This window comes from Bufo gargarizans, chromosome 1 (genome assembly GCF_014858855.1).
Source record: "Bufo gargarizans isolate SCDJY-AF-19 chromosome 1, ASM1485885v1, whole genome shotgun sequence".
Classification (NCBI taxonomy): domain Eukaryota; kingdom Metazoa; phylum Chordata; class Amphibia; order Anura; family Bufonidae; genus Bufo; species Bufo gargarizans.
This window is the reverse complement of record NC_058080.1, coordinates 548,244,219-548,258,587: the sequence shown is the minus strand read 5'-3', so window position 1 is coordinate 548,258,587 and position 14,369 is coordinate 548,244,219. Positions and strand designations below refer to the sequence as shown.

The following is a 14,369-nucleotide window of genomic DNA, read 5'->3' as shown; positions in this document are numbered from 1 at the left end:
ATGAAAAGCAGCAATTAGCAAGCTCTGCCTCTTATACCACCAGATGTAAGGCAGCTATCCTATAATTCAATGTTCAACCTTTTAAACAGGCTTTGAGACATGACTGGGATAAAAAGTAAGGCAACATCTCATCTGCAGACAGCTGCCTCGTGGTGACTGCTGTACTGGCGTAACTGGGTGAGGGGACTAGGTCAGGATTTCGGGAATACAATATCTGCTTATAAAGCGCTCTCCATAAGGAGATATTGTATTCCCCAAATATAGTGTTTAAACACACAGGATTTTGTTTCTATTTTTTTTTTAACAAAAAATAAATAGAATCCTATAAAATATATACAGAAGAACACTACTTAAAGGGGTGATTCCATGCCTAGTGTCAAAAATTTAAATCGGATATGATATAGTACATGACATTCTCTAGAACCAGCCCTGTGCCGCACATGGATCCAGAGATCTCCCCATTCATTGCTCTTCTAGATTTATATCAAGCTGACGGCTCAAGGTGTCTTCTCTGCTGGAGCTCAGGAGGCGTTTCTCATGGCGAGAAGGTTGGAGTGTGATTGATTGAGTGTGTGGACAGGTGTCTTTTATACAGGTAATGAGTTCGAACAGGTTCAATTAACCGCTTAAGGAACCATGACTGACATGTACGTCATTTCTTTCCGGCACTTAAAGACCAGTGATGTACATGTACTTCATGGGGATCGGGCAGGTGCAGGAGTTGCGCCTGCCCGATCCGCAGCAGGGGTCCGGCGGTCACTGATAGCCGGACCCCTGCTGCATGCGCTGGCATCAGTGAAATCACTGATGCCGGCGCATGAACCCTTCATGTGCTGCAGTCAGGGCTGACCGCGGAACGTGCAATGTCGGACGGGGATCGGAGCTGCCATCGGGTCCCCGTGCTGCTGTGACATGAGATCCAGCCCCCTGGATCTCACAGGCAGGAAGCTGTATGAGTAAGATCGAAGTTCCAAAGTGGGACAAAAAATTAAGTGAAAAAAAAAGTTGAAAAAATAAAGTTACTCCCCCAAAAATTAAAAGTTTCAAGTAAAAAATAAAAAAAGTGGGTCTTTGATATTTATCCCAAAGCATGAACTCCACTTTATTGCCCTCACCCCAAATAGCACTTTTATCTTTTATTTCTGGCTCCATTTCTAGCTGTAATAAAGGACTCCTACATCATTTTCTATCAGCAGCCCATATGGCGATACCTAGAAAATGGAAACCTGTAGTAGCTCCCTCGATTGGCGAGTGGATCGCCTAACTGACTCATTCATTGTATGGAAATCCTAATGGGGGAAGACCATGACAGATTGTATAGGGTCGAAAGACAAGGAATGCCTTGGACCTCTTAAAAGACAGATCCTCGATTTTTGGTTTGGTTAAACCAACAGGTAGTTTTATGGTCTCTTTACTTACAATGCAGACTTGGGTTACGCATCTGTGTTTTCCCTTTTTTTTTCTCTTATCTTCTCTTCTCTGTTTATCTTTGCTCATATATCCTGTTTATTATGCTTCTTTGCTGAGGGTATTTTTTGTGACTAAATATAATTTCCGATTTTGCATATATTTTATTTCCTCCTCAGTGGACATTCTCTGACTGCTTATCTTCTATTGTATAATGTATAGTTTTGAAAATAATAAGATTAAAAGAAAAAAGGGATAAAACCTGACTACAATACAATACTGGGTGTAAGATTTCCGGAAAGGCAACAAATTGCAAATCATTTTTTCATAGCCCATCCATACAGCTGTGTAGGCTGAAAAATGTTGGTATGTACCTGTAAGCATTCTTGGAGACAGGGCGGGGATCAAACTTGAAAAAAATGATGCACATGAGGAGTTTCTGGTAGGACACAGATGTCAAAGTGTCGCTGCACGGAGCGATCACTGTTTCATCGATGATTCCTCAGTTGCCTGCAGATAGAGAATAAAAAATGAAAAACTAATGTAATAAATACTTTCGTAATCTCATTTCTAAACCTCACCACCTACTATTGAAAGCTGAAATTTAAATTTCCCACAGTTCCCATTAGCAGCACTCAATTTTAAAACCAACAGGACACCAAAGGCGCATTTGTCTTAATGAGCTGCATTTATCTAGATCACGCCAACACATTCCTACAGCTTCAAATGTCATTTAAATGGGAATTTAATACGGTGCTTTTACATGAGAAACACTGGAAGGTGAATAATAATAAATCCTAAAATACAGGAATATTACAATTTGTACATCAAAGATGAAACCAGTATTTTCTTGACTTGAGACCTTGCATTTTCTGCGGTCTTTCTATGAGGATTTCGAGATCATGACATTTATACAATTTATTTATATTTTCCATTAAAGGGGTTTTCTGAGATTCAGATATGGATGACCTATTCTCGCAGCCTACTAAGCACAGTGCCATCCCTTAGATAGTGCCTGTGCTTGGTATTGCAGCTCAGCCCCATTAACTTGAATAGGACTGAGCTGTGCCTAGGCCATGTGACCGATGAACATGATGTCACTGGACTAGAAAAAGACCATAGCACAGACCGGAGCACCAATGTCTCTTTAAACAGCCGATCGGCAGGGGTCCTGGTTGTCAGACCTATCTGAAGATAGGAAATCAATACCTGAATTTCGGAAAACCTCTAATTATAGCACTAATATATTCTGCAGCATTTTACAGAAACCTTTACCACTGCCACCGGCCTGTCTCCATTAGGGCTCATAATCTAATTTCCTAATTTCAGATACAAACACACACAGGCCGATGAGAAGCCAACTGAAATATCAGTATGATTTAGAAGCATTGGAAGAAAGTTTAAACCCACACATACTTCGGCCAATTTCACACTAGTGTATTCAGTGCAAGAAATAGGCTCCATGGTCCGGTCAGAGGAATTGCCTGTCCTAATTGCTGCGCCTATAAACATGCATCCATGGCACGCTAGTTAATTATAATGCTGTGTGTTCCATCCTGTCATAAACTCTAATGATCTGTACTGACAGCAGTTGGATGCAGTGGCTATGTGAGGGAACACACACACACACACACACACACGATGGGCCAGAAAGACCACCAGTAGAGAGGATTGTTTGATCTGCTGATTATTTCATTGTTCCACAATTATTACGCATGGTCTCTGCCCAGACCATTTCCAGAAGAAAATTTAGCATAATAGTGCCAATACGTGTCTTGTCATTGGCAGCTAGATATCTTGCCTCTTGCCCACGACCATATGTCCTGATCATATGAGTGCGGGACAATAGTCCCGAGACGTGCACAGCCTCATTGTAATCTATGAAGCTGTGCGCTCCCGTGCGCATGATCAATGCCGCTCCGGGACATATCGCCCGCTCACGGACCGTATATTTCGGAGGGCATATGGTCGTGGCCTTAGTTTGTAGTGATGTTCTGAATGAGAAACCTAGACTGCTACAAACTGGAACCGTATCATCGTTTGCAATTAATCCAGGTTCTGTATGGGATCCGATGACGGTCAGTTTTGATTTGATTTTGGAGGCCTTTGCTAGTGTGATGATCTGGTAAGCCATCGCATACAACATTCAGTCACTCCTAGTAGTGAAACAAGGGATGGCTTAGTAATATATGCAGGATACCCTGCGGCCACATGTGTTGCCTCTCATGGCAGGGCCTTCAACTGGCATTTTTCAGCAGGATAATGCTCTCCCATAAACAGCAATGGTTTATCAGGAATGTCTCGACAAGATTACATCACTTCCTTGGTTTTCCTGGTCACCCAATTTATCGCCAATCAAGCATCTATGGGACCAATTGGGACGCCAGCTTTGGCAATCTACAAGTGTGTATGATCTCCAGGACCAGCTGCAACATCTGTGGGCAAATGTGCTGCAGGATATCATACAGAACCTGTATGCCTCCATGCTCAACCGTATCTTATCTTGAATCCAGGCTAGAGGTGGCCCAACAAGGTACTAGTGCCCACCTTCAATTGTCCAGTTTTCCCCAATAAACTTCTTGCACTCTCATATTGCAATCACTTACTGTCCGCATCCGTAGTTCTGTTCCGCGGCCCCACAAAAAAAGATAGAGAATGTGCTATTCTTGTCTGCAAGAATAGGCATTTCTATCACAGCAAAATGGGGAACACATATGGCTGGTATCTGATTTCTGGGGATACGCAAATATGGTAGTGTGAATGTAGCCAAAACGTCGCTCATGTTATAAATGAAGGGCATGTGACGTACAAAAAGGGAGAGAAAAAAATGAAGTGGTATTTCCATCACTCATTAAAATGTAATATTAGGTGACTTGGTATAGAGGGGAACTACATACACTGAAATATACTCAATACTCAGCCACAAGACACTAAATTGTATTCAGCCATTGATTAAATAACAAACTAAGTGATTATGGGGCTACATGAAAAGCTTTTCTGATCCTCTCCTTTTAAGAATAGCCGTGAGTTAGGGCACAGAACAAGGACAATGATTTTTGCAATTAAACGTCCTGCCACCTGCGGTAGCTCCTGTCAAATAACATTGCAGATTTACAACCTGAGGGCGTCTGAGGCTTATGTCACAGTGGATGAAATGTGCAGAGAGCAGGACCTCTGCATCCAGCAGAAACATGACGGCAGGTGCGGCAACAGCCGAGTCACAGCTAGACGCCAACAAGGCTCAGGCACATCTCCCCATCATAGTTGTGAAGACTAAATAATGTTGAACTCAGGAGCCGCTCAGTCAAATCTAAGCACCAGCAGGATATGTTTTGCAGCCAAGGAGGATATGTCTTCAGCAAGATTAGTAGCAATGACTCCTAAACCCAGGTCTCAGCATGATTTTTTTCCCCTTTATTTAAGCTCTCAACTGGCTTCCTAGGTTTCATCAGACTACGGTATGGTAAGAAAGTAATAGAAGACAAAATCCCTTTCCAGAAATTGAAACTGCCTGTGAATTGGTGCACATTATCCTGACTGCCTTCTAAATTTATGTATCCACTGTAAAGTCACAACAGGCGCCACATTAGAAGCAAACGATGATGTGAAAATGGACTTCGGGGGCAACGAGGATGTTCTGTAGACACCAGGAGGACCTGTCATCTTTATCGAAGCAATGAGGCATAGAAGATTAAGGGCTCTTTCACACGAGCGGATGCCATGCGGGTAATCCGCTGCGTGAAAGACAGCCAAGCCCCGCTCCGGACAGCAGAGACACGGAGCAGTAACATGATTGATAATGCTCTTTGCCTCTCTGTGATCTTTTTACTACAAAATCATAAGAAAGTTGTCACCGTGATTTTGTAGTAAAAAGGTCAGAGAGAGGCATGGAGCATTATCAATCATGTTAATGCTCCGCGTCTCTGCTGTCCGGAGCGGGGCTTGGCTGTCTTTCACGCAGCGGATTACCCGCACGGCATCCGCTCGTGTTTAAGAGCCCTAAACCATAAAGGTGATGGATCATGTGATGAGCGCAGTGACGTCACCAAAGGTCCTTTTCTCCCAGGTCCTCAAAGAAGAAGAAAAAAGAGAAGCCGGGCTGCGCGAACAAGTGGATGAAGTGAGTTTAATTTATTTATTTTTTAACCCCTCCATCCCTAATATACTAAGCATTCTGTTTTAAGAAAGCTATTATTTTCCCTTATAACCATGTTATAAGGGAAAATAATAAAGATCAGGTCCCCATCCCGATCGTCACCTAGCAACCATGCGTGAAAATCGCACCGCATCCGCACTTGCTTGCGATTTTCACGCAGCCCCTATTCACTTATATGGGACCTGTGTTACGTGAAAAACAATATACAAGAGCATGCTATATAGAGCATGCTGCGATTTTCACGCAACGCACAAGTGATGCGTGAAAATCACTGCTCATGTGCACAGCCCCATGGAAATGAATGGGTCCGGATTCAGTGCGGGTGCAATGCGTTCACCTTACGTGTTGCACCCGCGCGGAAAACTCGCCCGTGTGAAAGGGGCTCATTTATCAGCTTTTTACACTGGCCTTTGACAGCCCATGCTCTGCAAGGCAAAGCGGCAAATTTATGACGAGGCGCAGGCCTTGTCATATATTAGGTGCACCTCCAGCAGTAAAAACTACTCTAGCATCTGACTGAAGAAGTTTTCACTCATCTTTTACACCCATTTTAGTATTTCCCGGGGCCCATATCCCGGCCACGTCGCAAAACTGGGGCTTTTTTTTATTCCACAAACTGGCGTAGAGTATGTAAGAGTCACAATTACACTGCCAGGCATCCTACTTCACCCAGCCTCTAGAAGGGCGTAATAGGTTTCCATAGATTGCAGACCTGGAGGCTATTGTTGGGGCTGAGAGTCTGACAGAGTGAACTCCTTTGCTATTGAAGGAGCCATCTAAGCAGTTAAACTGCCTGCAATAAAGCTCCGTTCCTGCCACTGATCTTGCTGGTGCACTAACAATGCCTGTGAGATCAGCATAAAGAAAATGTATGTCAAAGAGCAGGAACTAGCATCCAACTGCATTTTGCGCGTTCCTACGCGCTGTAAAACGCTCAACAAGGAGAAACCAATGCTTCCCTATCGGCATGGTTCGCACCTGGGCGTTTTACAGCGCGTACGATCGCGCTGTAAAACGCCAGATGCCCCAAGAAGTACATGAGCTTCTTTGGGGAGTCTTGTCGCGCGTTCCCGTACATAGATTTCCGGGAACGTGTGACAATGGGCGTTCGCTTGTCTCCGTATGCGCGATTGCAAACGCCAGTACAATCGCGCATACAGAGCGCTCCATCGCGAACGCTCAGGTCTGAACCCAGCGTTAGCAGAAACATTTCTCTGAATTTTCATGTATAAAATGACCCTATAAAAAAAAATATACTAACTTTTACTCAATGCTATCAGGTCAGTCATTTGGTGAAAAGAAGCTGACATAGAAGAGCAGTCAATGCATTGAATAGATGTACTATAGAAAACAAAAATACAATACAAAAACAACAAAGCAACTAATGCTAACTAACTACACAGCGTGTGTCAGGGAGAGCACCCGGCCTGACCTCCCAGCACTGTCGGGGTCACATAGCATTATATTGATTTATGATGCCATGTAACCCTTACAGTTCTGGAATGTATTGGATAACACTGACAGCATTAGTGGGTGGATCTGGAAGCAGAAGGCTCCATCCACTGTGTGGTGACCTCACCAGTGTACAGTTTCCATTCACCTGGGGGTGCAGGGTGTTGGAACCTCTCTGATCTGATATTTTGATGATCTATGCACAGGACAGGTCATCAATACCAAAAAGCATACCCCTTTAAAACATTACCATTACTGAGGATCCATGTTGATGACACAAACTGCGGTGTAACTTTATCCCAGCTGTGTTTGGGTTGCCCAGCCACTTAAAATTTTTGAAAAACTTAGAATGGTATAAAATAATAAAGGAAGTAATACTCATCGAACAGATCCCCCGACGCTCCCGGATGGTCTGTGTATACTGGCCTCCAGTAATGACGTATTAACACTGACATGCAACCCCTTCAGCAAATCACCCTCTGCAAAAGTGACCTTAGTGGTGTTGGCATGTCACCGCTATCTAAAAGTGATTGGCTCCAGTGGTCATGTCTACTGTATTGAGATCCATCTCCGTACAGTATTAGAATGTATGGGCTCCGATGAACCGAATTAGGTTATTTGCGAAGTCGCGCACTCAATACTAGTCACATCATTGCTGGAGACCAATGGAGAACCCAGGAATCACTAAAACAGGGGGCAGTGGGGGATAAGTTTGGCGAGTACAGGGGCTGACTGGGAATTTAAAGTGGCCCCCATGCTGCAGATGGGTCCAAATCGACAGAAGGTGGGGCAACACAAATGAGCAGGGACAACAGAAGTAGGTGGGGACAGCAATACTGTAGTGCAGAACAACATACCGCCCCAGCAGAACCAAATACCACAGTATTATACTGCCGCCCACTATACGGTATAACACTGTACCATCTTCCTGAGGACAACAATACAGTTGAGTTCAGGAGCGCAACTGCGGCCTCTGGCCAGGGGCATAGGTGCATGATGCTCCTACGTTAATTAAAGGGGTTGTCTCACCTGAGACGATGGTGGGAATATCGCTCGGATATGCCCCTATTGTCTGATAGCGTGTATCCCACCGCAGGGACCTGCATCTATATCGAGAAAGGAACAAGCCAAAGTGGTGGCTGGAGGACTCTGGTCTGGCCACCACCAAGCACTCTCCCCATAGAAGAGAATGGGAGCGCACCACGCATGACCCACCGCCACTCCCATTCACTTCTATGGGCCCGACGGAAATAGCCAAGCCAGTGCTCAGCTATTTTCGGGCGCCACATAGAAATGAATGGAGGAATGCTGCACATGCGCAGTGTGCCCTCCAACACTTTCGGGGCTCTGTTTAGAAGATATGGCCCCGATGTCTCAGATGAGAATACCCCTTTAATGCTGAGAGCATCAGATGAGTTTTGTAGGACCACGCGATTCTTGTCAGTTCAGGAGATAACCCCTCTAGATCAGAACCATCCACCTGCATACATATAGGTAAAATATCTGATTCCACAGATATCCTCCTCCCTCACATATAAATCTCTCCTGTATGATCTGGCTTTGTTCTCCAAGCACGGTCATGTCAGTACAGTTACGGCGGTCCCTTGTTATCTGCCCCTTCGGGATATTGTGTAACCAGGGGCCATACATCGATGTAGCCATTTACATCTGTCTCTTTGAAGAAGGTTTCAGAATCCCTCCTTCAAAGAAAATAGTCAAATCCAAAAAGCTAACTTCATTACTAACACTGCTAGTAAATTTCAAGTTCCAGTGGTTTATATTCAGTTCCGCGATGAAGTCCTCTAAGCCTTGCCTTTCCCCTTCCCATAGGATCAGGCAGTCGTCAATATAACGCCGCCATATGGTTAGTTTACCAAATTGGGTTATTTTGGACAAGAATGGATTAATCCTCTCCTTCTCCCAGAACTGCATATACAAATTTTCAAAACTGGGGGCAAATTTCGCCCCCATCACCGTCCCGACCTTCTGTAAATACTATTTATTATTGAACCACTTGGTAGTTTCCCAGGGCAGATGACGGATTGGAGCAATTTTATGAATGAAAGATATTGTGGATTAATGAAAACATGTGATTGGCGGTTGTGAAAAGCACAATGATGTATAAATTATTTGTGGGCGGTTTGGTGAATTTTATAACAGTAAGAAGATTTTACATATTGCTTTGAGGTGTTTGATAGACATTTTTGAAAAGGGTGGTAATGGGGGAGGGGAACTGAGAGGATATTTAAATACCTGTCCTATAGGTATACGCCCCTGATGAAGCTTGGAGAGAAACCAGAGTCGGGCAGGAGCACAAGGCTGTTGTATTTTATCTATATTACCACTGGCGTTTAACTGCCTATGGGGGAGAGGAAAGGAGGAGTACGAGGCGGTAATATTTATCTGATGTGCCCGCATTTCCACGTGCGCTTGGGAGTATAACATCAGTAGTGCATGTGAGGAATGATGGCAGTGCTTCACTATTGGTGCGATTTTTGATATTCCACAGGACCCAGTGGGGGAGGAGGATATCTGTGGAATCCGATATTTTACCTATATGTATGCAGGTGGATGGTTCTGATCTAGAGGGGTTATCTCCTTAACTGACAAGAATCGCGCGGTCCTACAAAACGCATCTGATTGAATTGAGCCCACTTCGCTCTTGGGACCTGCAGCGGCAAATTATCGAGGCAACGTATTGGAGATCTATACTTTATAATTGTACTTTGAGAGCATCAGATGTTTGTGTACCTGGGTGGTGGCCATGACTAGGGTTAGTGGGGGGCCCCTGGGGCATTGGCCCATCGGGAAACTTAGGGTACTTTCACACTTGCGTTAAAGTTTGCCGGTATTGAGTTCCGTCCCCGGGGCTCAATACAAGAAAAAAATAACTGATCAGTTTTATCTTAATGCATTCTGAATTGAGAGCAATCCGTTCAGGATGCATCAGTTCAGTTTCTTTTAAGTTTTTTGGACAGAGAAAATACCGCAGCATGCTGCAGTTTTCTCTCCTACATTGAAATGTATCAGTCCAGAATCGGGCATTAAGTGTTACGGCAAAACGGATCCGGCAGACCTTTAAAAATGTAAAAAAAAATTATACCGGACCTGTTTAACGGATGACACCGGAGAAACGGATCCAGTATTGCAATGCACTTGTGAGACAGATCCGCATCCGGAATCCTCTGCCGCAAGTGTGAAAGTACCCTTTATACCATTCAGTTTTTCATAAGCTTTCAGTGGGTGGATACCCCCTTTAAGCACAGTCCAGTCATACACAGGAGATGATTCCACTTCCCCAGACTCTGCAGCAGTTGTACAGACATGGGCTATACAGCCACCCACAGCTGTGGTAGGTAGGTCAGCAGTGCTGTCAGTGACAGGGGAGCGCCTACACGGGCACACATACCTTCCTGCAGGTACACTACTTGTTACAAGCCGCTCCGGAAGACGTGCTCCTCTATTCAACCCGTAAACAACACTTCCCGGCTGTATCCAGCTCCGCCCACCAGCCTGAGCCCTAGCAAATCATCGAGCAGCTAGCTCAGCAGATGACCAATCACAGATCCGCTTTCAGCCGCCTCCGTGAACAAATGATATAACAATGGGTTCCTGATAGGCTGCTGAGGTGTTATTGTTCCTAGTGGTGGCTGTAGGCAGCAGGCTGTGACATGATTGGCGCTCTGGGGGTAAAGTGACCTATTATTATACATACCAGCCGCTATAAATAGATGACGGTCACACGTCATCCGTTCACATTGTATATTGCCACATTACTAGCACAGAGTATGCCACTGACAGGTGAACTGATCATGTGACCCTGACACCTGTCTGGGGGTGGGGTATAATGGGCAGCTAGTGACTAGTCCGTTTTTGAAGTTGGTGTCATGGACAAGAGTAAATATTTGGGTGACTTCCATAAAGGCCAAATTGTCATGGTGATGTGAAGTAATGCCCCTATTAGCGCCCCCCAGAATTAATGCTGCCCCCATTAGTGCCCCAGTAAGAATAATGCCCTATTAGTGTACCCCAGTAATATAAATGCCCCCCCATTAGTTTCCCCTGTAAGTATAATGCCCCCAGTAAGAATAATGCCCCCATTAGTGTACCCCAGTAAGAATAATGCCCCCAGTAAGAATAATGCCCCCATTAGTGCACCCCAGTAAGAATAATGCCTCCATTAGTGTGCCAAGTAAGAATAGTGGCCCCATCAGTGCCTCCTTCTCTACTTCTGACAAAAGGGGGGGAAAAAACACTCCCCTCCACCACCATTTGCTCGCGCTGTGGTGAATGCTCCCTGCTTACTGGAATCTCAGGACAGGACCTGCGCTCCAGTGTGATGACGTCTCACAGGTCCTGAGCTTCCAGTCAGCAGCAAGTGTTCCCCGCGGTGCAATCAAGTGGACGGGGTAAGTGTTTTTTTTTGTTTTGTTTTTTTATTAACAGAAGTGTGGGCAGTTAAAGGCTGCACTAATGAGGCTCCATAATGAAAGCGCTCATTAGTCGCAGTCTATGTCGGAAAACACCTGCAATTAATATTGCCAGTAGAAAAAAATTACCAGAACCGGCAGGGGAACTAAAATACCAGCCTTGCCAGTGAGATATCGGCCGGGTGGCAACCCTAGTCCTACCAGTGAGACCCACACCTATCATTAGAACAGAGCCTGAAAAGTGCCGAAGGACGCACGATGCATGTGGTATGGAAGCACCGAAAATAGCCGAACACTGACTCGGCTATTTCCATAAGTCCCATAGAAGTGAATGGAGGGCGGCCATGCTTGCGCAGTGTGCTTCCCATTCATTTCAATAGGACGTCTGAAAATAGCTGAGTTTGTCGCTCAGCTACCTTTGGCATGCCCATAGAGATGAATGGAGGGTGGTTACGCATGCGCAGTGTGCCCTCCATCCCTTTGCGGGCTCTGTTCTAAGAATAGGTGCTGGTTTCGGAGGTGGGATCCGCACCTATCAGACATTGGGGGCATATCCTAACGATATACCCCCAATGTCCAAGATAAAAAATTGTAGTTTTTTTCTAACCTTTTGTAGTGGCGCTGAAAACAGGAGGCAATGTTCCGCGTAGTATTGTTAAAGAAGAGAAGTAAATTTTTATTCTTCAGTCAACGCGTTTCGAGGGCGCACAGCCCTCTTCATCAGGACAATAATAGCATGTACAGAATACAGGTCCTTCTCAAAAAATTAGCATACTGTGATAAAGTTCATTATTTTCTGTAATGTACTGATAAACATTAGACTTTCATATATTTTAGATTCATTACACACCAACTGAAGTAGTTCAAGCCTTTTATTGTTTTAATATTGATGATTTTGGCATACAGCTCATGAAAACCCAAAATTCCTATCTCAAAAAATTAGCATATCATGAAAAGGTTCTCTAAACGAGCTATTAACCTAATCATCTGAATCAACTAATTAACTCTAAACACCTGCAAAAGATTCCTGAGGCTTTTAAAAACTCCCAGCCTAGTTCATTACTCAAAACCGCAATCATGGGTAAGACTGCCGACCTGACTGCTGTCCAGAAGGCCATCATTGACACCCTCAAGCAAGAGGGTAAGAGACAGAAAGAAATTTCTGAACGAATAGGCTGTTCCCAGAGTGCTGTATCAAGGCACCTCAGTGGGAAGTCTGTGGGAAGGAAAAAGTGTGGCAGAAAACGCTGCACAACGAGAAGAGGTGACCGGATCCTGAGGAAGATTGTGGAGAAGGACCGATTCCAGACCTTGGGGGACCTGCGGAAGCAGTGGACTGAGTCTGGAGTAGAAACATCCAGAGCCACCGTGTACAGGCGTGTGCAGGAAATGGGCTACAGGTGCCGCATTCCCCAGATCAAGCCACTTTTGAACCAGAAACAGCGGCAGAAGCGCCTGACCTGGGCTACAGAGAAGCAGCACTGGACTGTTGCATGTCATTCGGAAATCAAGGTGCCAGAGTCTGGAGGAAGACTGGGGAGAGGGAAATGCCAAAATGCCTGAAGTCCAGTGTCAAGTACCCACAGTCAGTGATGGTCTGGGGTGCCATGTCAGCTGCTGGTGTTGGTCCACTGTGTTTTATCAAGGGCAGGGTCAATGCCGCTAGCTATCAGGAGATTTTGGAGCACTTCATGCTTCCATCTGCTGAAAAGCTTTATGGAGATGAAGATTTCATTTTTCAGCACGACCTGGCACCTGCTCACAGTGCCAAAACCACTGGTAAATGGTTTACTGACCATGGTATTACTGTGCTCAATTGGCCTGCCAACTCTCCTGACCTGAATCCCATAGAGAATCTGTGGGATATTGGGAAGAGAAAGTTGAGAGACGCAAGACCCAACACTCTGGATGAGCTTAAGGCCGCTATCGAAGCATCCTGGGCCTCCATAACACCTCAGCAGTGCCACAGGCTGATTGCCTCCATGCCACGCCGCATTGAAGCAGTCATTTCTGCAAAAGGATTCCCGACCAAGTATTGAGTGCATAACTGAACATAATTATTTGAAGGTTGACTTTTTTTGTATTAAAAACACTTTTCTTTTATTGGTCGGATGAAATATGCTAATTTTTTTATATAGGAAATTTGGGTTTTCATGATCTGTATGCAAAAAACATCAATATTAAAACAATAAAAGGCTTGAACTACTTCAGTTGGTGTGTAATGAATCTAAAATATATGAAAGTGTAATGTTTATCAGTACATTACAGAAAATTATGAACTTTATCACAATATGCTAATTTTTTGAGAAGGACCTGTAGTGTCAAGAGATCGTCTTTTAAACAGTATTTTGGCGCGCAGGCCAGTGGTATGTAGGCAGAGAGCCAGTATGCATGCCGTTACTAGTGATGTCAGGTAGACGCCGCCATATCTGTCTGACTGACAGCGGAGATAAAGGCTAGTTTCTGTACATTTGCTAGTTACTATCTATATGGTCTATGTAATTGCTAGGCGGGGCAGAAGTGTGTTTATATATTAAGGTATAAAGCGTCTGTATGTGTGGGGAAGGAGATTGCTCGGCCAGTCCTATCCTTGCACTCACGATCTCCTGCTATGTTTTCTTAGGCTACTGACAGCAGGGGAAAAAGATAAGCAGCGGGTCGCGCTGTCACACGCCACAGGGCGCAAACTAGAGTCTGCAAATGGGATCCAGAGAGGATCGTATTATCACCAGCGCTCAGATCTGAAACTAACCGGCAGCGGGAGATGTGTACTACAGGTAGCAGCATAGAGTATGGACGCAATGATATTACAGCTATTTATTGAAGAAAAGTACATCCTGTCGGTTGGTTTAGACTACTGGCATTAGGGGCAAAGGTTACCGGCGGATCGCGCTGTTCCCCGCCGCAGAGCGCAAGTCAGAGTC

At 44.8% G+C, this 14,369-nt stretch overlaps 1 protein-coding gene across 3 annotated transcripts in view; it reads right to left on the bottom strand.

Moving 5' to 3' along the window:
• Window positions 1–14,369, bottom strand: part of LOC122924476 (transport and Golgi organization protein 2 homolog) — a 197,181-nt gene that overhangs the window by 125,876 nt on the left and 56,936 nt on the right. For 2 of the 3 annotated variants that reach the window (XM_044275585.1, XM_044275587.1), the window contains one exon: window positions 1,782–1,917. In XM_044275585.1, the coding sequence (XP_044131520.1) occupies window positions 1,782–1,837 (56 nt within the window). In that variant the 5' untranslated portion in view covers window positions 1,838–1,917. Of the gene's footprint in view, window positions 1–1,781; window positions 1,918–10,424; window positions 10,520–14,369 lie in introns of those variants that run through there. The other variant, XM_044275586.1, reaches the window with a different exon arrangement.